Consider the following 20,852-nt stretch of genomic DNA (forward strand, 5'->3'; position numbering starts at 1 on the left):
CATCTAGATGTGTATAAGAGACAGGTATAAGAGTTCCCATATAAATCATTGGTGTAGGTGTGACCCTGCCCACTTTTGTTTAACGATGTGCTGTTGGTAATTATTTATTGTCTTTTGAATATACTCAAGCGCTGGCACCTAATAAAAATGTCCGTGTCTTCTGATCAAAGTGTCGTTCCAATGTTAGGCCTATATAATATATGATATTCGAAATTTCGGTAATTGAACGGCTCCATATAATAAAATATTGTTATAAAACAAGACAGCAATGAATGGAAAATAAAAATTTACAGAGTATACGATTGTTGAATTCTTTATTTACATTTCAATTCACGCATATGGCCTTCCATCTTTATACTTTTAAATAGTATACAGTTAATAATTAATCATCTTGCGCAAATATAAAATTATTTAAAATTTGAATAAAAATGCCATAAAGATTTACTATTAGTCATGAAAATAATAAAAAGGTGATTTTCACATTTGAATGGCTTTTGTATAGTTATAGTCAGGTTCGGACAGTTAATACATTTCCTGTATTTTTTTTGCATAGATCCTGAAATATGTGGAAAACTACCCTTTTTAATCTTTAATTCAGCACAATGGTAAAAACTTCCCCTCCCCAACCACATTTCAAATGAGCTGTACAATATTTATTTGAATATTTGAGATATTCTCCTGTCTTTTTGACTGATAAGGCCTAAAAATATAAATTGATTGTTTGCCTTTTTTTTCTTGCATATACGTCTTTAATTACTGCACATGGCTAAAAAGTATCTCCCACCCCAACGATTGCGGTATTACTACAGTGCACTGGAAAGATTGCGATATTGTTAAACACAATATTAATTAAATAATTAAATCTTCATTCTCCCTCTACAAACCCCTTGAATAAAGACCATCTCAAACCACTTTTCTGTGGTCCCATATAAACTAATGTCAAATCTCCATTGTTCTAATTACACCAATGGCGGATCAGGAAATCTTAAGTAGAGAGAAATAGCACTCTCAAGACTAAACATTATATATATGGTTTCTTTTTTCTCCATTTCGCTTGTTGCGTCTTCAAAATGAACAATCGGATCATGTAGACTTCCACCCATTCTTGAACCACCACCTTTCTCCATCGATAGACAACGGACAGCGTGTTCTGAAAAAAAAACAATGTGCATTTTTTTTTTTAATTTCACTGATTATAGGCTAGTAATAATATTAATTGACATGATGTTTAAAAAAATCGTCTGAACAATTTTGGAAAGGAACCAGTTTTGGAAATTCGGCCGCGACATTTTCTTAATTGTATAAACACAATTTCCTGATTTTCAGGTGTTAAATACATGGCAGGCGAACTGGTTTGCGACCGAACCGGAAGACATTCCACTATAATTTTGTAAATGTGAATATTAATGCCTTAACTATACTGTACATGGTTATAAACTATCCCCCGCCTGACACCATCCCGGTATTTTTGAGTGTACGTTTTGGGGGCTTGAAATTCTGTAAATGTGAATGTTATTGCCTTAACTATACAGTATTGTACATGTTATAAACTTAAGGTTAAGGTTAACGTCATGCGACAAAAGCTACCTAATTAATAAACCTACTGTATTGAGCACTACAGGCCATTGTCATTGCGCTTCCGCTTGCGCTTGTTGCGTCTCTCTTCTTTGCGTTCTTCAAAATGAACAATCAGATCATGGCGACTTTCATCCGTTTTAGATGTAAATACATATTTACATCCCCTCGAACACATTCTTGGACCACCATCTTTCTCGAGAGATGGACAAGCAACATCGGGTTCTGTGGAAATAATGATGACTTTGTTAAAAGTAAACTGATTTGTAATGTATTATGCCTATATATATCAAAAACCGGCCTATGTTTTATAGTAAAGTACAGTACGTATTCCTAGCCAAACAGGATTCAGGAGAGCGGCGTATCTAGAAGTCTTAAAATATGGGTGCTGATGGGAGTGGGAACGCGAAGGTAAAGTGGAGGCTCGATTATCAGTTGAGGGGTGCTAATTCGCAAAATAAGTTTTAAGTACTTGACCGTGATTTTTGAGTGGGGAAGGGGGTTGGAGAAGGTTGGGCGAGTAATTTTTGGAGGGGCGTGCGCACTCCCTAGATACAGCACTAGTAAATTGAATTGGTGGTAATTGTTTGCGTATACAAAAAAAAAAAAAATACAGTATAGTATAATATTGTTTGTCGATATATCATTATATATATATAGTCAAAGGACTTAAATTAATGTAAAAAAAAATATTGTATAAAATTCATTACAGGTATAATAACAATAACTTACCTAGCATGTTTTTTTTCATATCGATCACACGATTTTTCATTTCTAGCCACGTGTAGTAGTGCCCATCTTTAGTCGGATTTTGCGTCGGTGTGAACATCCTGCTGTTCGATGAACGTAAATACGACATGAATTTTTTGGCTTTCACAGGATGAGTTGAGCAATGGTCACATGCGCTGTCTTCACATTTAACAAATTCGATCATGTTTGTACGTCTTACTGAATGCCTTAGGAAGAATTTGAATTCGCTTTGAATTTGAGAAAGTTCAGGACACTGCATGATTTTCTTTATCCCAGACTTGGTGAATTCGTTAAGTTTGTCGTGATCTGAATACGGAGCTGGACTGTGTTTACATGGGATATGAATCGGAGTAATTGAGAATCCATCATGTTTCATCTGCCAATAACTTCCTAGACTCTCGATTGCGTTGTCGAAGATTTTAGCAAATTTACTTTCCCGCTCATCACTTGACAATTGACGTTGTTGGCATGGAGGAGTGTCCTCCCCAGGTAATGTAATCGGCAAAGTAACAGAAACAAGTTTCCTGGAGAGCGGCGACCATAAATGTTCTATGGGGTTCTCTGCGGAATGACCCGCTGCTAAGTTGGCAACAACATAATAATCGAAATCATTGTCCCTCCATAAACGACCTTGGTTGAGGAAAGTCTTAAATGATTTGGTGGACCAGTCTGCCCCACCATCAGCCATGATAAATAAAACTGATTTATCACCCACTATATCTTTGTTGCTGAGGAGTAAACTAAGATCGTTGGCATGAGTTTGCGCCGTTGATTGACTGAATCTAGTTGCTCTGTTGAATATATAGGCGGGTCCAGTTCTACCATATTTTACTCTTGTACGGCCTAATTTATCGGTATAGAAGCGCCCTTTTGATTTGGCGAGTGTGGTACGTTTTGGCGATGATGAGCGGCATCTTCTTCCTGAATTTGTCTTGACATCAGTATACCTCTCTGCACTCCTCGACCTACATCTGTCTCCAACGTCGTGTTTTGTCGTCATAATCAAATATCCAGACGGAATTATTTTACTATCCTCGTACGGAAAGTCATGGTCTAGGTAATCTGGTTGGTCGTCGCACATGAAGAATCTATTTATCTGGTGGTACCTGCTGACAGCCAGAGTCCCTACGTTGATTTTATTTTTATCGTCACATGACAATCGCAAACATTCTCCATTAAAATACTCACATGCCTCGTTTAACATCGAACACTGAGATCGACAATAATGAAGGTCTAGATGTTTGCTCTTCGTTTGGTTGTTCGATTTTGGTGGAACTCTTGCTTTAACAAGCCCTTTGTAGTTGGTACTGTTTTTAGTGTTAGACCGTGGCGGCATCATTAGATGGTGGACAGTAGATTTACTAATACCTGACTCGTTCAATCCTGGTACCGTTTTTTTAAGGTGGTTGGTGATATCACCCAGTGTGACACCTGTGCTCATTGCAGTCTCTGTCCTCCTCCTTTCCTGTGCTGCAAATCCGTTTGTTTGAAGAAAGAGTCTGGTTTCCTCCACAATAGTTGGAAACTGTTTGTGTTTGGGTGGTCTACCCACATCTTTTTTCTTCTTAATCAACTTCGGTTGTTTTGGCTCGGCAGCTTTTAGCAGCTTTTCTAGTTCAATTTGGTTTCGCTGATGAATCTCATTGTACTCCATATCGATGTCGTCATTAAAGTGACGATCAGAATTAATAGTTATAGAATCTATACCTGGTCACTCTCATCATGTAAGTTTTCCCTCCCTGAAGTACTAGTTTCATTGTTATTTAAATGATTGTCGCAGAATAATTTTATGAGACAACTGTCACCGATATCTGGAGTGTCCTAAATCCAGGAAGATTATTAGAACAATGCTGTATACCCGGCACACCCTGCCCTGCTTATGAACATAAATGAGTGGTGTTTGGGTGGAGTTCAAGTTTATTTGGTGAATAATGACATAAAATAACTATCAATATGCAGTACCGATAAATCGTCTAGAGCAATAAATATTTTAAGTTTATTGAGAAAGTATAGGCCAAGTAGAGAAATACAAATACAGTATACAACAACCTCAAAATTAAATATTGCTGTCAGAACAAATATAAATGAAAATATTTAGTTTTAATAGTCATACCAAAACACTTACCCAGAATTAGGCAAAAACATTGACATAAAACCTATGAAATAAGAAATTAATGTATGGATTTTAGGTCAGTGCATGGACCTATTAATCAGTGGTCACTGGTCAGTGTACGCCTAATAAAGTACAGAACGTTTTCCAGAGTGCAAATGACGTCTAACTTCGATGACTACACACGAAGTCGTGTGGTTGATGTTTTGAGTTCGTTAAGCAGCGTTGGCGCAATAAAAATAATAATAATAATAATAATAATAATAATAATAATAATAATAATAATAATAATAATAATAATAGTAAAAGTAATAATAATAATAAATTGAATATATCATTCCAGCATTAATGAACTTGACCTCAGCCTTGCAATGTATTATTATTATTATTATTAAATAATAATAATAATAATAATAATAATAATAATAGTCATAATAATAATATTCATAATAATAAACTAAATTACCATTCCGACACTGAAAGGGCCAGCAAATAAGAAATTGATTCATAAAGATATAGCCACACAAGAAAATATATGTGATTCTACACAAAATATATTTTATTATTGGAGTAGCCTACTGTACACATCATAACAATCATGCGATTTACCCTTATACGGGCCCTCATATAATATAATAATTTATAATTTAATTGACACACCCCTCCTCCCATAGACCAAGGCCTTTGCTTCGCAACCCAAAATGCTCCGTTTTTTACTTTTAAAATGTTAGCATGTAAAAGTCGTTGACCAGTTTCTCCCCTCCACCCACGCATTCTTTTCCGTTTATCGCGTCTTAATTAGCCGTAAACAACAAATACAGTACAGAATAAATTCGGACATGTTTAAAATACAGTACTGTAATAAACTCTTGCCAGGCAAATGTGGTATCCTCATAATGAAAACATTACACCATCCATATATGTACCATTACAAAGAAGCCAATACAATGCAGGACTTGGCCTAATCCATTACTTTTGCGTTTTGCACATGTCAATATTAATAGTGGATTTTTATGCTTCATATAGGCATACATAGAAAAATACGAGCAAATTAAAAAGTGAAGTTTGAAAATAGGCCTGAATTTTGGGTTTCCTTACAAAGGAGGACATAGACATAGGGCCTAAATAACTTTATTAAAATAATTCATGAAGATTGTTGTTGTTAGGAGGTGCATAGGCCTTGAGTAAATTACACTAATTCAAGAATGTAAACATGTATTTATCATTTATGTGTTATTTGCTATAGTTTTTTTGAGGTTGTGATCTAAATCGCATTGGGCGAGTTCGTTTATGAAATAAAATTAGAGAACTCTATTCTATGCGACATCTGACTTCTAGACGCTTAATAAAGAATGTACGAGTACTCCGATCAGTATAGTCCAAATCCAGAACAGTCGGCACAATACAGGTTGTACCTTTGGCTAGCAGCCAGTTTTTATCAATTCCTCAACCAGGAAGTTCGTGCTGTGTGGATTTTCCCACACCAAGAGGATCGTACTGTACTGCTATTTCACGAATCTATCGTATCGCGGTACTCGCGTTAGGCCACTACAGTCGACTTGGTTAGACAGAGCAGACAGCTAATAAATATTCATGATCTTCCGCGGTAGCAATGTAATGCTTCACTGACTGGCCTCATTAACGAACTCGCGGTAGATCTGATAAGGAAAAAGGCGATAACGCGGCACTCGCGGTGAAATAGTTTTTGCACGACCCCTAATTCAACTTTTTGTTTATTGTATTATAGACAATAAAGTGTCTTGAATTTGTATAGTTCAAAAGATAAACTTCCATTAAAATGTAAAGCATTGTTGGACTTGTTGACCAGCAGATATATATTCATACCACTTTTTTATTTATTAATTAATAATATTTATTTTTCTATTTTCATTTTATATTATATGCCTATTATTTTTATTACATTTATATTATATTTGTTGATTGTCTTTATAGCCGGCAGACACCACCACAAACTTGGACCTTCCTGATGACGAGGATCTTGCGGAAAGCTTTGACATGCATTCAATGATCTTAACGTCGGTTCACAATGACAACAACGATGTCCCTGTCCTTACCGCAGATCAGGTCATTGAGGAAATTGATGAAATTTTCAAGGAGGTAAATTAAAAATCACTTCCTTTGCTAATAGTTTAAATATACTATAAGTTTGTGTGTGCTTATTATTTAAAAATATATTATGATTGACTTGATTACATAATACCATATTTTTGCACACATTGTCCAGAGAGAGATGTGGGGGCTTAAAAGGGGGGTTCTGTGGTTTAAATTTCTCCTATTTTTTTATTCCTCATGTTTTTGAATTAATTAAAAATCTATGGAAAACGTTACAAATATAACCAGAGCAGTGATTCCATAGAGTGCATACCTCTGCACTGTGCTTGAATACAGTAATAACAGTATGCAAACTGTGTATAATGGGCAAAACTGCAGCATACCCTCAATGAAATAATGGAATTGCTGGTCAAATTCAGGCACATTATTTTCTTGAGTGCTGCAGAATATCCTCAAGAAAATAATGGAATCATTCGTTGTATTCAGGTACATTGTTTTCTTTAATGCTGCTTGGAATTATTTTCTTTCCTGCTTGAAGCTGAAAAATCAAAATTTAGAAAAATAGAAGTATTGCTTGACATCGTTTCTCTTAAAATCTTATTATTAGTAATCATTTTTTAAAGTTAAGTCTCGATTGTTGCATACAAATAAATAACCTACATGAGATTAATTTTGCAAAGTTCAGAGTAAACACTAGCTTTAGATAGTCAGCTAAACTGGTAGTAGCTATTGTATGTGTGCGATGAAGCATGGAGACCATTGGTCCGGTTTAATTCCATCTGCTGCTCTTCTTGTGTATCAGCTGAAGGGCTGAAATACAAGTTACGATTTTGCACGTTTTTAAGATGAGACGTTAAGCCGTTGGTCCTGTGTACGATATGGCCCACGTGCATGTTGAAGAATGTAGTACAATAATAATATATAAATGTGGAGGTATTAAGTTTGATTCTTTTTTTAAGTCTCAGTCTGAGTCATCATTAGATGAGAAGGCAGATGAGGATATTTTGTCAACCATATCAGATGAGCTTCAGGTGCTACGAGAAAGGTCAATGACAACCAGTAGTTATGAGGAGAGCAAGGCTGCACAAGGTATGTTTTTACACATTTACAAACAGCCACATACTGTATCAATTGGTGGGTATGACCACACTAATTGCAAGGTATGGCCGGCTGACATTACCAGATCTAAAATCATAGCCATATTTTGTATTATTACTTGGTATGACCAGGTATTACCGTATCATGGCCATGTAATATTACTAGCATGACTGTAATATTACAAAAGGTAAGACCACTCATGGCTATGTTCTTGTATACTAGGTATGACCAGGTATTACCAGATATAAATTAGTGGCCATGTACTGTATTATTGGATATTACTGTAGTATTACCCTAAACTCATGGCCATATCCTGTATGACTAGGTATGACCAAAGTATGATTACATGGTATGACCATTAATTAACAGATCTGAATAGATTCCATGTACTGTATTTAGATGACACAGTATGATGACAAGGTGTGACCACATATCACCAGATATTAACAGGTGATCCATGTACTTTTACTCATGACAAAATACATTATCACCAGGTATTACCATATCTTAATTGATGTGACCAAGTATAACCAGCAGATATTGAGTGAACAAGTATGATAATGTTGGCCAGGTAAGACCAGGTGTTACTTGATCATAGCAGATAATGTATGGCCAGGTATGACAAGCGGGTATAGAAGCTATGTGGCGTAGCGTGTAAGATGTTGCACTTTTAATCGGAAGGTTGGAGGTTTGAGGTTGATGCTTGTCACACTGCTTATGTCCTTGGGCAAGACGCTTTAGCTGCATTTGCCTCTCTTCACCCAGGAGCATAAATGGGTACCTGGTAGAAAGTGAATGATTCGGAATGTAATTAGTAGTGCTGATTACACGCATAAACTAGGAATACTCCCCCAGGGAGCGGAGGAGGTTGCACATTGTGTATGATTGATTCTGTATCTAGTCTAGTGACTAGGGAAAATGTGCCTTGATTAGTTTTCTGCATATGTACACTATATAAATCCTATAAAATAATAACAACAATAAAATGTATAACCAAGGAAGACATTAGTCTAGCAAAGCAATCTGAAGATTTTTTTACCACTGATTTTAATGAGGCCTTGGTAGTTTTCAGTCATGATGAATCAGATCTGTCTCTTTTAGATTCAGTAATTTTTCTGTGATTCTTAACAAGATAGGGCCCTATTTACCAGTTTCATCTTATTATCCCTATTATTTTAAAGTAATAGTTGGTTCTCTAATAGAATTTTCTTATTCAAAACTCATGCATCTTACTGCCCATTGTAGTTAAAAACAGAATTAATTAAAGTAATTTATCTTGCATTCATGGAGGATCCAATTAGAATCATACTCATTACACTTTGATTAATTAGTAAAACTTAATAATTACTATTTAATACTGGCTAGACATTAAGCTGCCTACTGTAGATGATAACAAAGACAAATAATTTCCAGGTGACTTAACTCTAAAGATAAATTTTCAAATCCCTGATGAGCAAATTTGGTTACAAATTGGACTTGGTTCACTGGAAATAGATACTGTCTGTCATATTTATACTTAGCTGCTAAGTATTATTACTAATTAAACATGATTAACTTGGTGTTATTAGATTAACAATTAGTCAGCTAATTAACAATAATTAGCAGTAGATAGTGAGTTTATTGATAAATAATTTATGTATTTAGTAACATTCAGTCTTTATGCTTTTTTGCATCTAGCCTGGTTCACACTGAACTTAAATCCAATAATGGATTACTATAGTCTAGTTAACAGGACTAAGTTTAATGTGAACCATTCAGTAATATCTTGATGAAGGTTTAACTTGATTAAACTATATTCCAGGATAAACTTAAATTCAGAGATAATCCACAAGGATTTAATGAGAATATTGGCAATTTTTCAAAGTGAGTTAGGCCTATATCTGCTGCCTTTTCAGGCACTACGATACACTGTGATTGACCCACTGTGATGCTAGGCTAGCTCTAGGCTTACAAAACATTAAACTACATGATTTCTACTCTAGATTCTTAAACTGCATTGAGAATGCTAGAATGAGTATTAAAACTTTCGAATAACCATACTGCCTTGCTTTGGCATTTACATCGTTGGGTTCTCATATTAATACAGTATTATTTCCTCTTCCTTTTATACAGAGTACAGTACACTGCTTTCGATACCAATAAATATTACACAACCTCTACTAGCACGGGATCATCGATAATGTCTATTGATAGGTTCTAGTTTTTATTTTAATATAGTATTACATTACCTCTTTCCTTTATACTAAGCATACTGCAATCAATACCTAATAAATATTACACAACCTCTGCTACCGCGGGATCACCGATTATGTCTGTTGCTAAAATGTATCTCAGCCTCACTAATAACTCCATTCCATGCTTCTAATTGCTAAGAGTAATTCTGCCTTTGAACCTTAAAAAAATTACAATTCCCAAGATATCAATATGCTAGACCTCAATTTATTCAACTACAGGTTTGCTATTGTATGTTTGTAGCTTCCATTTTGCTAAATGTATTGCAATAATTTTTAGTGTAATTCTGCCTTCCATATAAACTTCAGATAAATTGCCAAGAGGATGCTCGGAGCAAAAAGCTTCTTCTTGTGATGTCGCAAATTCCCAGGGTACTGTCGCGATATTTTCAAACCCATTGATTAACCCTTTTATGTCATGTATTATTTCCATGACATTAGCTTGGTAGAGAGATGAAGGCATAGTATTTGATGCTTGTGTACTTTGGTATAGATGGGTGTTTATTTTAAGTTAAGCTAATACTACTTTCCTATAGCACTGATACACATTATTGATTTCTAATATTATATTTTTTTACATTATAAAAGAGATCTAAACAATCAATTCTTTTTTTGAGAGATATAAACCTATGTACTTTCATGTTTCTTACAAAATTGTGTTCGGTGTATTTGTTTAATTTGATGCTTTCTTTGTTTTTGTCCATATATTTTTTCTTTCTGTCTATTTTTTCCATGTTACCTTTTTGTTTTGTTTTTTTCTTTTAGGCTGACTTGTCAATATTTTTTTCCCTAGCTCTGTGCCTTTTTATTTTTCTCATGAATTGTTACAGATTTTATATTTTATATTTGTATGAATTAGAAAAGAAATCAAATAAATGTTACTTTGAATTAAAAATAGCGCTATTTTGAAACTGAATCCTTTTTAAGTGTGCACATCCTGAATGTTGTAGTAGCGGTGTAGTTTGGTAGTCACCTTCTAATCCTAGGGTCCTGGTTCAAATCTTAACAAAGGCCAAATGTTAACTTGTGACTATACATTGCCAGCCCCACTTATTAATGCACAGTCTAGACTATCAAATTTTACCAAGACAAAAAACTTTTGTATGCCCATATATAGTCATGATGTGCCTATTTATGGTCATCATGTGCCTATATATGGTCATCATGTGATGTAATCATGACTATATTTAGGCATGTGACATTTTTTTTTCAATAAAGTGTGGACAGAACTTAGGACTTGTTACTTATTAATCTGATTACTGAACTATTTATATTGCAACATCACTTGGTAGGATCTCCATTAAGGGCTATTAGAGGGTGGTCTCTATTACTTCCACCTTTATCACACATTTATTTTTATTAAATTAAAATTTAGTTTTCATATTTTCTGCGTAATACTGTATTGTGGTAGAATCGTTTAGCCAAAGAGAACAAGTACAGTATATTAACAATAACCAAGTGAAATCAAGAAACAAGTATGCTATTTTACAGTTTTTCTTTTTCTCCTTTTTGGACACCAAGGTAGAATAAAGCCTCATCCAGTCAGAATTGTTTATAAGGCATGTTGTTTCCAGTTGAAATGAAAAGTAAAAAAAAATAAATAAATTTCTACTTTTTGTATCATATTTTGCTTGAAGCATACTTTCATTAGTATAATGTGTAATAGCAACTGTTTACACAGTGTGTGGTAATGCTATAATTCAGTACTAAATCTTTTTTTTTTAATACATTCATTGTTTACAACAAAGTCACATTGTCTATCTTGGCGATCTAAACAATCGTGAATCCACATGCTACAGCTATAATTCCGCAAGTTGTCAAAGGTTATAGGTGATTGCTTTCTTAAAAGGTCATCTTTTGATGAAAACAACTTGCATGAATTGTTTCTTGCAGACAAGGTTATCAACATTTTGTTGAATTGATGTAGGAGATGGCTTGACTGCCTGCAGGCTAACTATTTTGATATAAATCCCATAAAAGGTATAAAAAAATATATGTATTTAAACTATGCAAATATATGAGGTTAAAAAAGTAGAGGGTGTCTTTTACGCATTTGAATGAGATCCTATTGCATGATGGTTAGTGCTCTCCCTCCATCTCGCCCCCTCCTCCCCCCAAAATTCTTCTTGTGTTTAGATATTCACTATATTTATTGGGAATTAACTATTCCCAAGTTTATTATAATTTTATTTTTGAATTTTTGTTTTCACTATACCATCTATTACCAAAATATTTGCAATGCCAGAATGGCTAACAATGTTCCCAAGTTTTTTTTTTGGCAAACTTACCTTCAGCATCATAGAAAATTCATTTGTACAACATATCAAAGCAAAATTTGGCTTTGAATTGATAGTTTATATAATCCTACTTCTCTAATAACAATACAGTGTAGATTAATTTTTCTCCTAATTGAAACTATTTTGAAATTGGATTATGACTCTAATTTTATAGAAGAAAATAAAGTAAAAGAAAATCAGGTCATTTTGTTGAAATGTGAATCATTCCTTTCAAAATTCAATGCGAAAATTGAACAATTTATGAGAAACTTTCAGTGTTTAACAGATTGTGAAAAGTAACCAGAAAACGAGGAAGGCGTTTTATTAGATGTTTTAATTCGGTTGTTTGTTACATCATCACGTAATCCACCAAATCCATTAAAACGACCTATCGTGCGCCTACTCCTCATATATGATAACTACAGTCGCTCGCATTGCACAGAAGTATGTCGCCTCAACGATAGTTCAATTATAGGAGTATAGAGAGATTTATCATTAGCTAATCTCCCAGTTGTGTTACTTACAGTGTAGACAGTGGTTGCAAACACTGTACATATATCATCTACCATCAGCTAACAAATTGCTTCATTTATGCTGTTTTGGAACTGTCTCTTATACACATCTAGATGTGTATAAGAGACAGGGTGTTATTAGATTAACAATGCCAGAATGGCTAACAATGTTCCCAAGTTTTTTTTTTTGGCAAACTTAAATTCAGCATCATAGAAAATTCATTTGTACAACATATCAAAGCAAAATTTGACTTTGATAGTTTATATAATCCTACTTCTCTAATAACAATACAGTGTATTAATTTTTCTCCTAATTGAAACTATTTTGAAATTGGATTATGCCTCTAATTTTATAGAAGAAAATAAAGTAAAAGAAAATCAGGTCATTTTGTTGAAATGTTAATCATTCCTTTCAAAATTCAATGCAAAAATTGAACAATTTATGAGAAACTTTCAGTGTTTAACAGATTGTGAAAAGTTAGCAGAAAACGAGGAAGGCGTTTTATTAGATGTTTTAATTCGGTTGTTTGTTACATCATCACGTAATCCACCAAATCCATTAAAACGACCTATCGTGCACCTACTCCTCATATATGATAACTACAGTCGCTCGCATTGCACAGAAGTATGTCGCCTCAACGATAGTTCAATTATAGGAGTATAGAGAGATTTATCATTAGCTAATCTCCCAGTTGTGTTACTTACAGTGTAGACAGTGGTTGCAAACACTGTACATATATCATCTACCATCAGCTAACAAATTGCTTCATTTATGCTGTTTTGGAAAACACCAGTTATATTTTAAGTCAAATTGACTGAATTATATTTAACCATCCTGGTTGGTCTTAATAGTATGATTAACATGCGATGTATGATGACATGATTTTTGATGAGGATTTTAATGAAAATGATAAGATACATTCATGATAAAATGTAGCATTTGTGTTTTTATTCATGATTGTTTGAGAGATGCTATCATACTTACTTATAATGCTTCAAACAGCAACTTTTCAAGCTTTAAATGACGAGTGTAATAATTTGACCTGGATCTTAGAACTGTGGTTTCCATTTATCAACCAAAATGAATGGCAAAGAATTGCAAAAAAAAAAATCTCTGTAATCAGGGCTAGGCAAATACACCTGCAGTAAAAAGAAAAAGCCGTCTGACCGACTCTTGATTTTCAAAACGTAACTGCGTGGGCATCACAAGATTTTTTTTAGTTTTATAGTTGCTTATAATAATAAATAAAGTAGGTGTTTGTTGACATATGTAAGAAGCAGTCTAAGGGAAACATCATTAATCACAGTTTGCACATTTAACTTTACAAAGTTGAAACCAGTTAAAAATCAATAGACTGGTTGTACTGTCTCTAAACATGCCTTTCAAGCTATAAATATTTAAGAAGACAAATATTATCTACTTATTAAAGTTTTCAGTCTACAGTATGTTAGAACATTATCTAACTTTATTCTCTTACGGCCAGTGATGGCTCTACATTATGTAGTTTTTAAGGAGTGAGATAATAAATGGGGGAAAGCTAGATCTTGAAAGTGGTCTTATAAGTTTAAGGATTTTCATATTGAAAAAACTTTAAATCTTTAAAAAAAAAAACCTTTTTATGTTGCTGTAACTTATTGAAAGTTGTTAACTTATAGGTTTTCTATAACTGAGTAATCCAGATTAATTTTAATTTTTAACGGGTTTTCTTGATTCTTAATCTTTGTGGGGGTGGGGAGAGGGTTGGGAGATTTCAGTACATCTTTAAACATTGATAGATTGTAACAATTCAGTTTATGCTGATGAATAGTTTAACTACTGTACTTTGACATTTCTTTTAAATTGAATATATGCAAGAATATGGTAGTAGTTTGATATTCTCTTAGTGTTAAATAGCAAAAGTTATATTCCAATTTTCAATTTAAAGCTTGTAACCAGTTAATCAAATATTGATAATTTATTTATTTTAGTTTAGTTTTTAATTTTTTTTGTAAATGTTGAATAATATTTTCAACCTGCCAGTATTCTGTGTTCAACTTATGTATTTGGATTTCTGTTATGTCAGTGTTTAGTGCAGATATGCGTTTTAATATGGAACGTCCTCCGAATCCAACAATTATTACCAATAATGCCTTCTAATCCCAATCAGTTTCCGGCATGCGACAGACGGATGTCTTTTTCTGTACCATTATTTAAATCCGTTTTTTTGGATCGACACAAGAACACCATGGGGAAAAATGGATCTTCAGCATATAATTTATAAGATAATGAGATTTGTGTCAGGTTGTGAATTTCAATAGTACAGTATTTCAAAATGAATATTGGTGATGCATTACCGGTGTCATCTAGCTTACTGTATGCACCGGTTAGAATTGAATATGCGAGTCCAGCACGAACCACTCGGAGGTTCGTGCCAAGTCCATTCCTAATAGGTGGCACGGAGATTTGTATTAACGCCAAGGTGTCAAGGTTGTCAGGTTAATCCAGATTTTGTCATTCGTAAAGCGAAGACAAACTCTTTCCAGAGGCTAGCTTGATGCATTCATAATTAATTTATAAGGTTTTTTTTTTAGAAATTGCAAATGTTTACTAAGTTTAAATCTTTATATTCTAACATTTTACAGCAAATTCAATTAAAGAGTTTTAAAAAAATAAAAGACAACTTTTGTCAGAATTTAAATATTTCTAATTTGTTTGTATTATGTATATTGGACTTAATCAATATCAAAAACGTGTGTAGTACAAAACTAAATTATATTTTCATGAAATTTGAATGAAAATTAAAACGATTTATAATATTGTTGTTTTTTTATTTTGGATTTATCATTAGCTTTCGTTATATCATTTAAATTTATGTAATCATATCTTAGGTATTCAAAAAGACAGGAAAATACCTCAAAAACAAATAGAATTTTGAATAGTTCATTTGAAAATAATTTCATTTTCTCTCTTTTTCTCATTACTGATAGTGCATCTTTAAATGTAATTTTAAATACAAACTCATTAATTCAAAATGTACAAAACATACTCTACATGTACTTTTAAATACAAACTCATTAATTCAAAATATACAAATGCATTTGTGAAATGGAATTTATTTATTGCAAATAATATGCTTCCATTGTCAAGTGATATGGATAATATATTCTCGTTATAATTTTATCGTCAATCTACAAGAAAATTTCTAATCCCCAGGTGAATCGTTAATGAATTACATTCCCTGGAGTTTTAGTATTCTGATAATTTATGTCTCGGGTTTCTAGACTAATTAGTTTCATTTCACTTAATAACAAAGATTGTTTACAGTTCTCAATTGGAAGTTTATTACTTAAATTATGCCAAGATGATTAAAATGATTACTGTCCAATAATTAGTTGTACACTACCATGATGTACTAATTATCATTAGGCAGTTTAATGATAATTGTTCAAGTACCATAAAAAATTATCCAACAAGTGTTTTTGTCAGGGCACGCACCAAACATGAATTTTTCCAGATCGTAGCTTTTGAATATTGTAAGCAGTGCAGCGTTTATTGAGATTCTGAATAACTGTTATGGCACATGTAAACAAGAGCACATACCCAACATATGTCTTGTATCATCTGGATACTATTAAATAATCGATTTTTCATGGAATACTGAAAGTAATACTAGTCAGATATAGAACAAGTTACCATTTTAAGCACTATCATTTGTAATATACACTGTTCTAGAATATGTGCTACCCTGGAATGTTAATATAAATATGAAGTCTCCTAATTATAAATAGTATACAGGAATAAAATATTAACAGTAAGACAAAACTCACATAACACCATACAGTATTTCTCTATAATTAATAATAGTAATATAATATTAATATGCAGTTATTTATATAGCATTTTCTTTGCAGACGGAGCGCTTTTGACCCCAGTCATTGAGTCTGCATGCTTAAGTATCGCTGCTATAATCAGCGCAGGAGCAGGCAACCCCACCAGATACCCATTTATACACCTGGGTGGGGAGAAGCAATGCAGATAAAGTGTCTTGCTCAAGGACACAAGCTGAATGCACAGCGAGGGATTGAAGCTGTGACCTCAAGGTTGGGAAACCAAACCACTGCACCATACTATTTCTATGTATAAGCCCACCTGGGGTATAAGTCCCCTCCGCTCCCCCCTCCCCATTTTATGCCCGGTTTTATGTGCCAGCCTATCCTTATGCAAAATCACAGGATATGACTTTTACAGTTACATTCTCAAAAAAAATATTGGCTTTTAATTAGGCAGACAGTGCCAAAAAATTGCCATTTTATTAAAAGGGCATTCTTCTGGTATAAGCCCATCCCCAAAATGGACCTATTTTGTGTTGAAGGGGTGCCAAGGGGTGGGCTTAAATCAGAGTACTTACTGTACTATGCTTTACTTCAGTCACCACAGTTTATGGTGGTGAATGTAAACAATAATAATTGTTGTAAATAATTATTTTTACTGATTCTGAGTGTGGTTTTGTTTGTAATAAGATCAATGTATAATAATATGAGCAACATTGTATTAAAATAAACAAAATGCATATCAACCAATTTCATTATAGATTGGCTCCACAGTTCATATGTTTGTCTGTCGAGCGACATGTGTTACTATTGTTTGATTTCCTATAGATCATTTGTACCAACGTCACATATTTCCCATGAGCCTTTTGAATTTGCAGTGTTGTAGAGTAAAACAATGCGCTATAAGATGTGTGTAAGTCATGGTTTGAAATGCTATAATTTTGCTGATGTTTGTATATTTTCTGATAGCCATATTCATAAAAGACGACCCATAGCCGGGAAGGGTAAATGATGCTTAAAGGCCCTCTTTAGAAAATAAAGGGCATGACACATCAATACAGTCATACTGTAGACAAATAGTATCATTGTTTGAATTTCCGCAAAAGGCTCAATCAGCAAATAGCTGTTGTAGGCTGAGGGTTTACTAAAGCAATATATTCTTCTGTACAGCAAAAAGCTTGGTAAATTGTTTTATGGATACTGTAGGCCTATTCTATAAATGTAATTGTATTTAATCCATTTCTAGGCCTGGATTAGGCCTCAACAGCAAAAAGCTTGCTGTCGAGCCTGGGATTTACAACAGCAGTGGAAGGCCCTTTCTACAGCAATTTGCTGTCAGTCTGTGGGGAAATACGAACCCTGATAATATGGATAGAAGTAAAAGCAAACGTAATCATCAGTGACTAATGTACAAATAACAGTTGCCAAAGAAACAAGAAGTGGGTTTTGAACCTAAATTGATGATGCTAGAGGACTCTCCCGTCGTTTTCAAAGTAGGAGCGTTCGGCAACAAGAACAAGACGGAATTGAAGGTTTTAAACATAAACGTACAACCTAGGTTAGGCTGTGTCATATTTATTTATGAGTGCAACAATCGTGTGGTTTTTTTTTTCTCTGCTAATTAAAATATAGAAAATATGAAATAATATGAGAAAATATGTGATGCATATTAGGTACACATCGGTTCAGGGAAAGGTCTGTTATCAGAGTTAATGAGAAACATGTCCGACTAGTTGTCTAGGATGTTGGTGAGCTATAGTGGCATTATGGGCTAATATGAAAATGAAGATCTGTGCTATAAGATAACTGATAAAATAATAATTATTATTATGTATGTTATAGTGTATTTTAGCCAAGGAAAATTATTATAAATTGCTATATGAATATTAGGTAGGTTATTTGCAATAACAACGATCAGACCATAATCATCTGTTTATTATTACATTAATTACGATATTTGTTTTTCCTATGGATTTTTTTTTTTAAGTGGAGACATCAATAATACATGACAACTGAGGTTAACTACAGGGGTACATAACAGAGCATGCGTCCATACTGCCTGAATTGAGAGGGGCACCAAAATAAGCCTGGACAAAAATTATATAGGGCCTCTAGGTTAGTGCCTAAATTTGGCAAAGTATGTATAAATTATAACATACATACATACAAGCTCAGAACATACCGAGTTGTAAAAAGGATGCATTTCTTGCTTTCAGCGCCAAAAGCCCTAGATACGCATCTGTATGATAACCTTCCTGATCATCAATATCAGCACTCATTACCATTATCGTTGTCATATTTTGAGTTGTCATCGTCGTTGTTGCTGTCATTAATTGATATTGTCTGTTTCATTCCTGTAATTATCATTATCACAACCACTATCATCACCTTCATTGTCATGCCATATTTACCATTCTCGTGTTACTCGTCCTCATTGCTGTCAATCAATCAATCAATCAATCAATCAATCAATCAATCAATCAATCAATCAGTCAGTCAGTCAATCAAACAGTCTATCAATCAATCAAATATACCAAAATCCAAAATTAATTTTGTCTAGTTGAGGGAAAGTACGGTAGTCTTTGCAATTTAAGTTTAACTTTTATCTTTTTAACTTTCGTCTTCTAAATTGTCATCACATGTTTTCTACCATCATCCTTTGATTTAAATGGAACCATCCTGTTCGAGCTGGAATTTGATTTGTTCAAGTGAACATTCCATATCTGTAGACTAGTATTATGTGCTGTGAAAAATAGAGCTCCAGTTAATTGCCTAGCAGAGATGAGGGAATGCTGGGAGGTATATGAAGTAAAATAATGAAGGCATTGCTTATGATTCTGATTGTTCTAAAGGCCACTCCCCATTTGGATAAGCAGCCACAGATATTGTCAGACAAGCAAGCTTTTCTTACTCATCGAGAGGCCGCTGCCTAATTGCTGTAATATGCGTGCAGGACGAAAAGACCAAGTATTCAAATGATCTTATTGTATGGAATCTTCGTGGATAAATCAATAATTTGCTAACGCAGAGCTCATTGCATGCTCAAATCCGATATGGACAGTCGCCTAATTTCTTGCTCAAGTACACAAATGGACGACGTAATTTCTAATTAGAGGAGATACGAAAACATGTTAGTTTCCATGTCATTTGGCTACTGTTCATTAATTGGCTGAAATTATGAACTGGTAATTAACATACAGTGACATAAACATTGTGTGTTACACTTATAATGACTCATAAATTTACTTAATTTTTGAAGTAGATACTTAACCATATCAAACATCATATCAGCATCTATTTATTTGCAATTATAGAACATTTATTTGAATTATAATTATCCATGTTGACTACAATAGAATGTTGATATTATTTCTATAGTAATTATTGATTAGAATGGAATTTCTTACTGGAGGATTTTATTTATGTTTTCATAGTACAGATGCTTGCCAAGTGTTTTTTTTTTGGTTGGTGCAACGGTTGAGGTTGGAGGTTCAAAACCTTTGCAATGCAATTTGCTTGTGTTCTAGGGCAAGAGTATGTTACCCATGTTATCTCTCTCTATCAAGAAGTACAAGTGGTACATCCAGTAGGCGATTCAAGTGCCAATGCGCTGGTATAATTTCCATGCAGTGAATTATGGAATATGCCCCAAGGGAGCTGAGTATGTACAATGTTCCAAAAGCATTGTTCCAATCACTGGCTAATAATGTGTAGTAGTAATAGACTAGGCCCAAAACAATATTAGTTTTATCACCATGTCTAGGCTAGAAAAGTGATTAGGGAGGGAGGAATTTTTTTTCTGAAGCCAAATATCATTATTGGGTTGTTTTATTTTTGAGATAATACAGACAATATCTACTATAAACTATTTATTATTAAACATTTTTTTTTTCCAAATTTTTTTTTGTTCAGTACCATAGAATGGGGATAAACTAAGATTTTTTTTATTTTGCGTTATGGTAATTGTAGAATGATATATAAATACTAACAAATTATTATAATTATTTTAAATTCATGGAAAACATGATTCCATAAATAATAATGAGTAATTATAATATTATTTATCATTATTATTTTGTTATCATCAGTGATGATAATAATGTGGAGATGATGGTTATGGTGGTAGTAATTATATTTATATAATTAAAATATATATATATATCTTATTTTTGGAGATTTCAGGGGAGCGGAGGATGTAAAAAAAATAAATATAAAATTTCTATTTTTATGAAATTTCCATTTTTCCAGGGGTCCAAAAATAAAATTTGTTAAAATTCAAAATCACCATTGTTGGTGGTCAGCCTCTATTGCAAGGTATAAAGAAGTCTTACGTTACATGTGAGAATATAGTTAATGATTATTATTAATGATGGTAACATTGGTGAGGATAATGTTGATAATGATGAATAGTGGTAAT

General features: G+C 33.4%; 1 protein-coding gene across 5 annotated transcripts in view; it reads left to right on the forward strand.

Moving 5' to 3' along the window:
* Positions 1 to 20,852, forward strand: part of LOC117099946 (fasciculation and elongation protein zeta-2-like) — a 52,654-nt gene that overhangs the window by 19,444 nt on the left and 12,358 nt on the right. For 3 of the 5 annotated variants that reach the window (XR_004444049.1, XM_033239474.1, XM_033239476.1), the window contains exons 3-4: positions 6,389 to 6,553; positions 7,468 to 7,597. Coding sequence is in view for 4 of the 5 variants with exons in the window: in XM_033239474.1 (XP_033095365.1) it covers positions 6,389 to 6,553; positions 7,468 to 7,597 (295 nt within the window). In the remaining variant the exon portion in view is untranslated. The remainder of the gene's footprint in view (positions 1 to 6,388; positions 6,554 to 7,467; positions 7,598 to 20,852) is intronic. The other 2 variants (XM_033239475.1, XM_033239477.1) reach the window with 1 other exon arrangement.

Source organism: Anneissia japonica, unplaced genomic scaffold (genome assembly GCF_011630105.1).
Source record: "Anneissia japonica isolate Jap-2015-1 unplaced genomic scaffold, ASM1163010v1 scaffold287916_len461452_cov168, whole genome shotgun sequence".
Taxonomy (NCBI): domain Eukaryota; kingdom Metazoa; phylum Echinodermata; class Crinoidea; order Comatulida; family Comatulidae; genus Anneissia; species Anneissia japonica.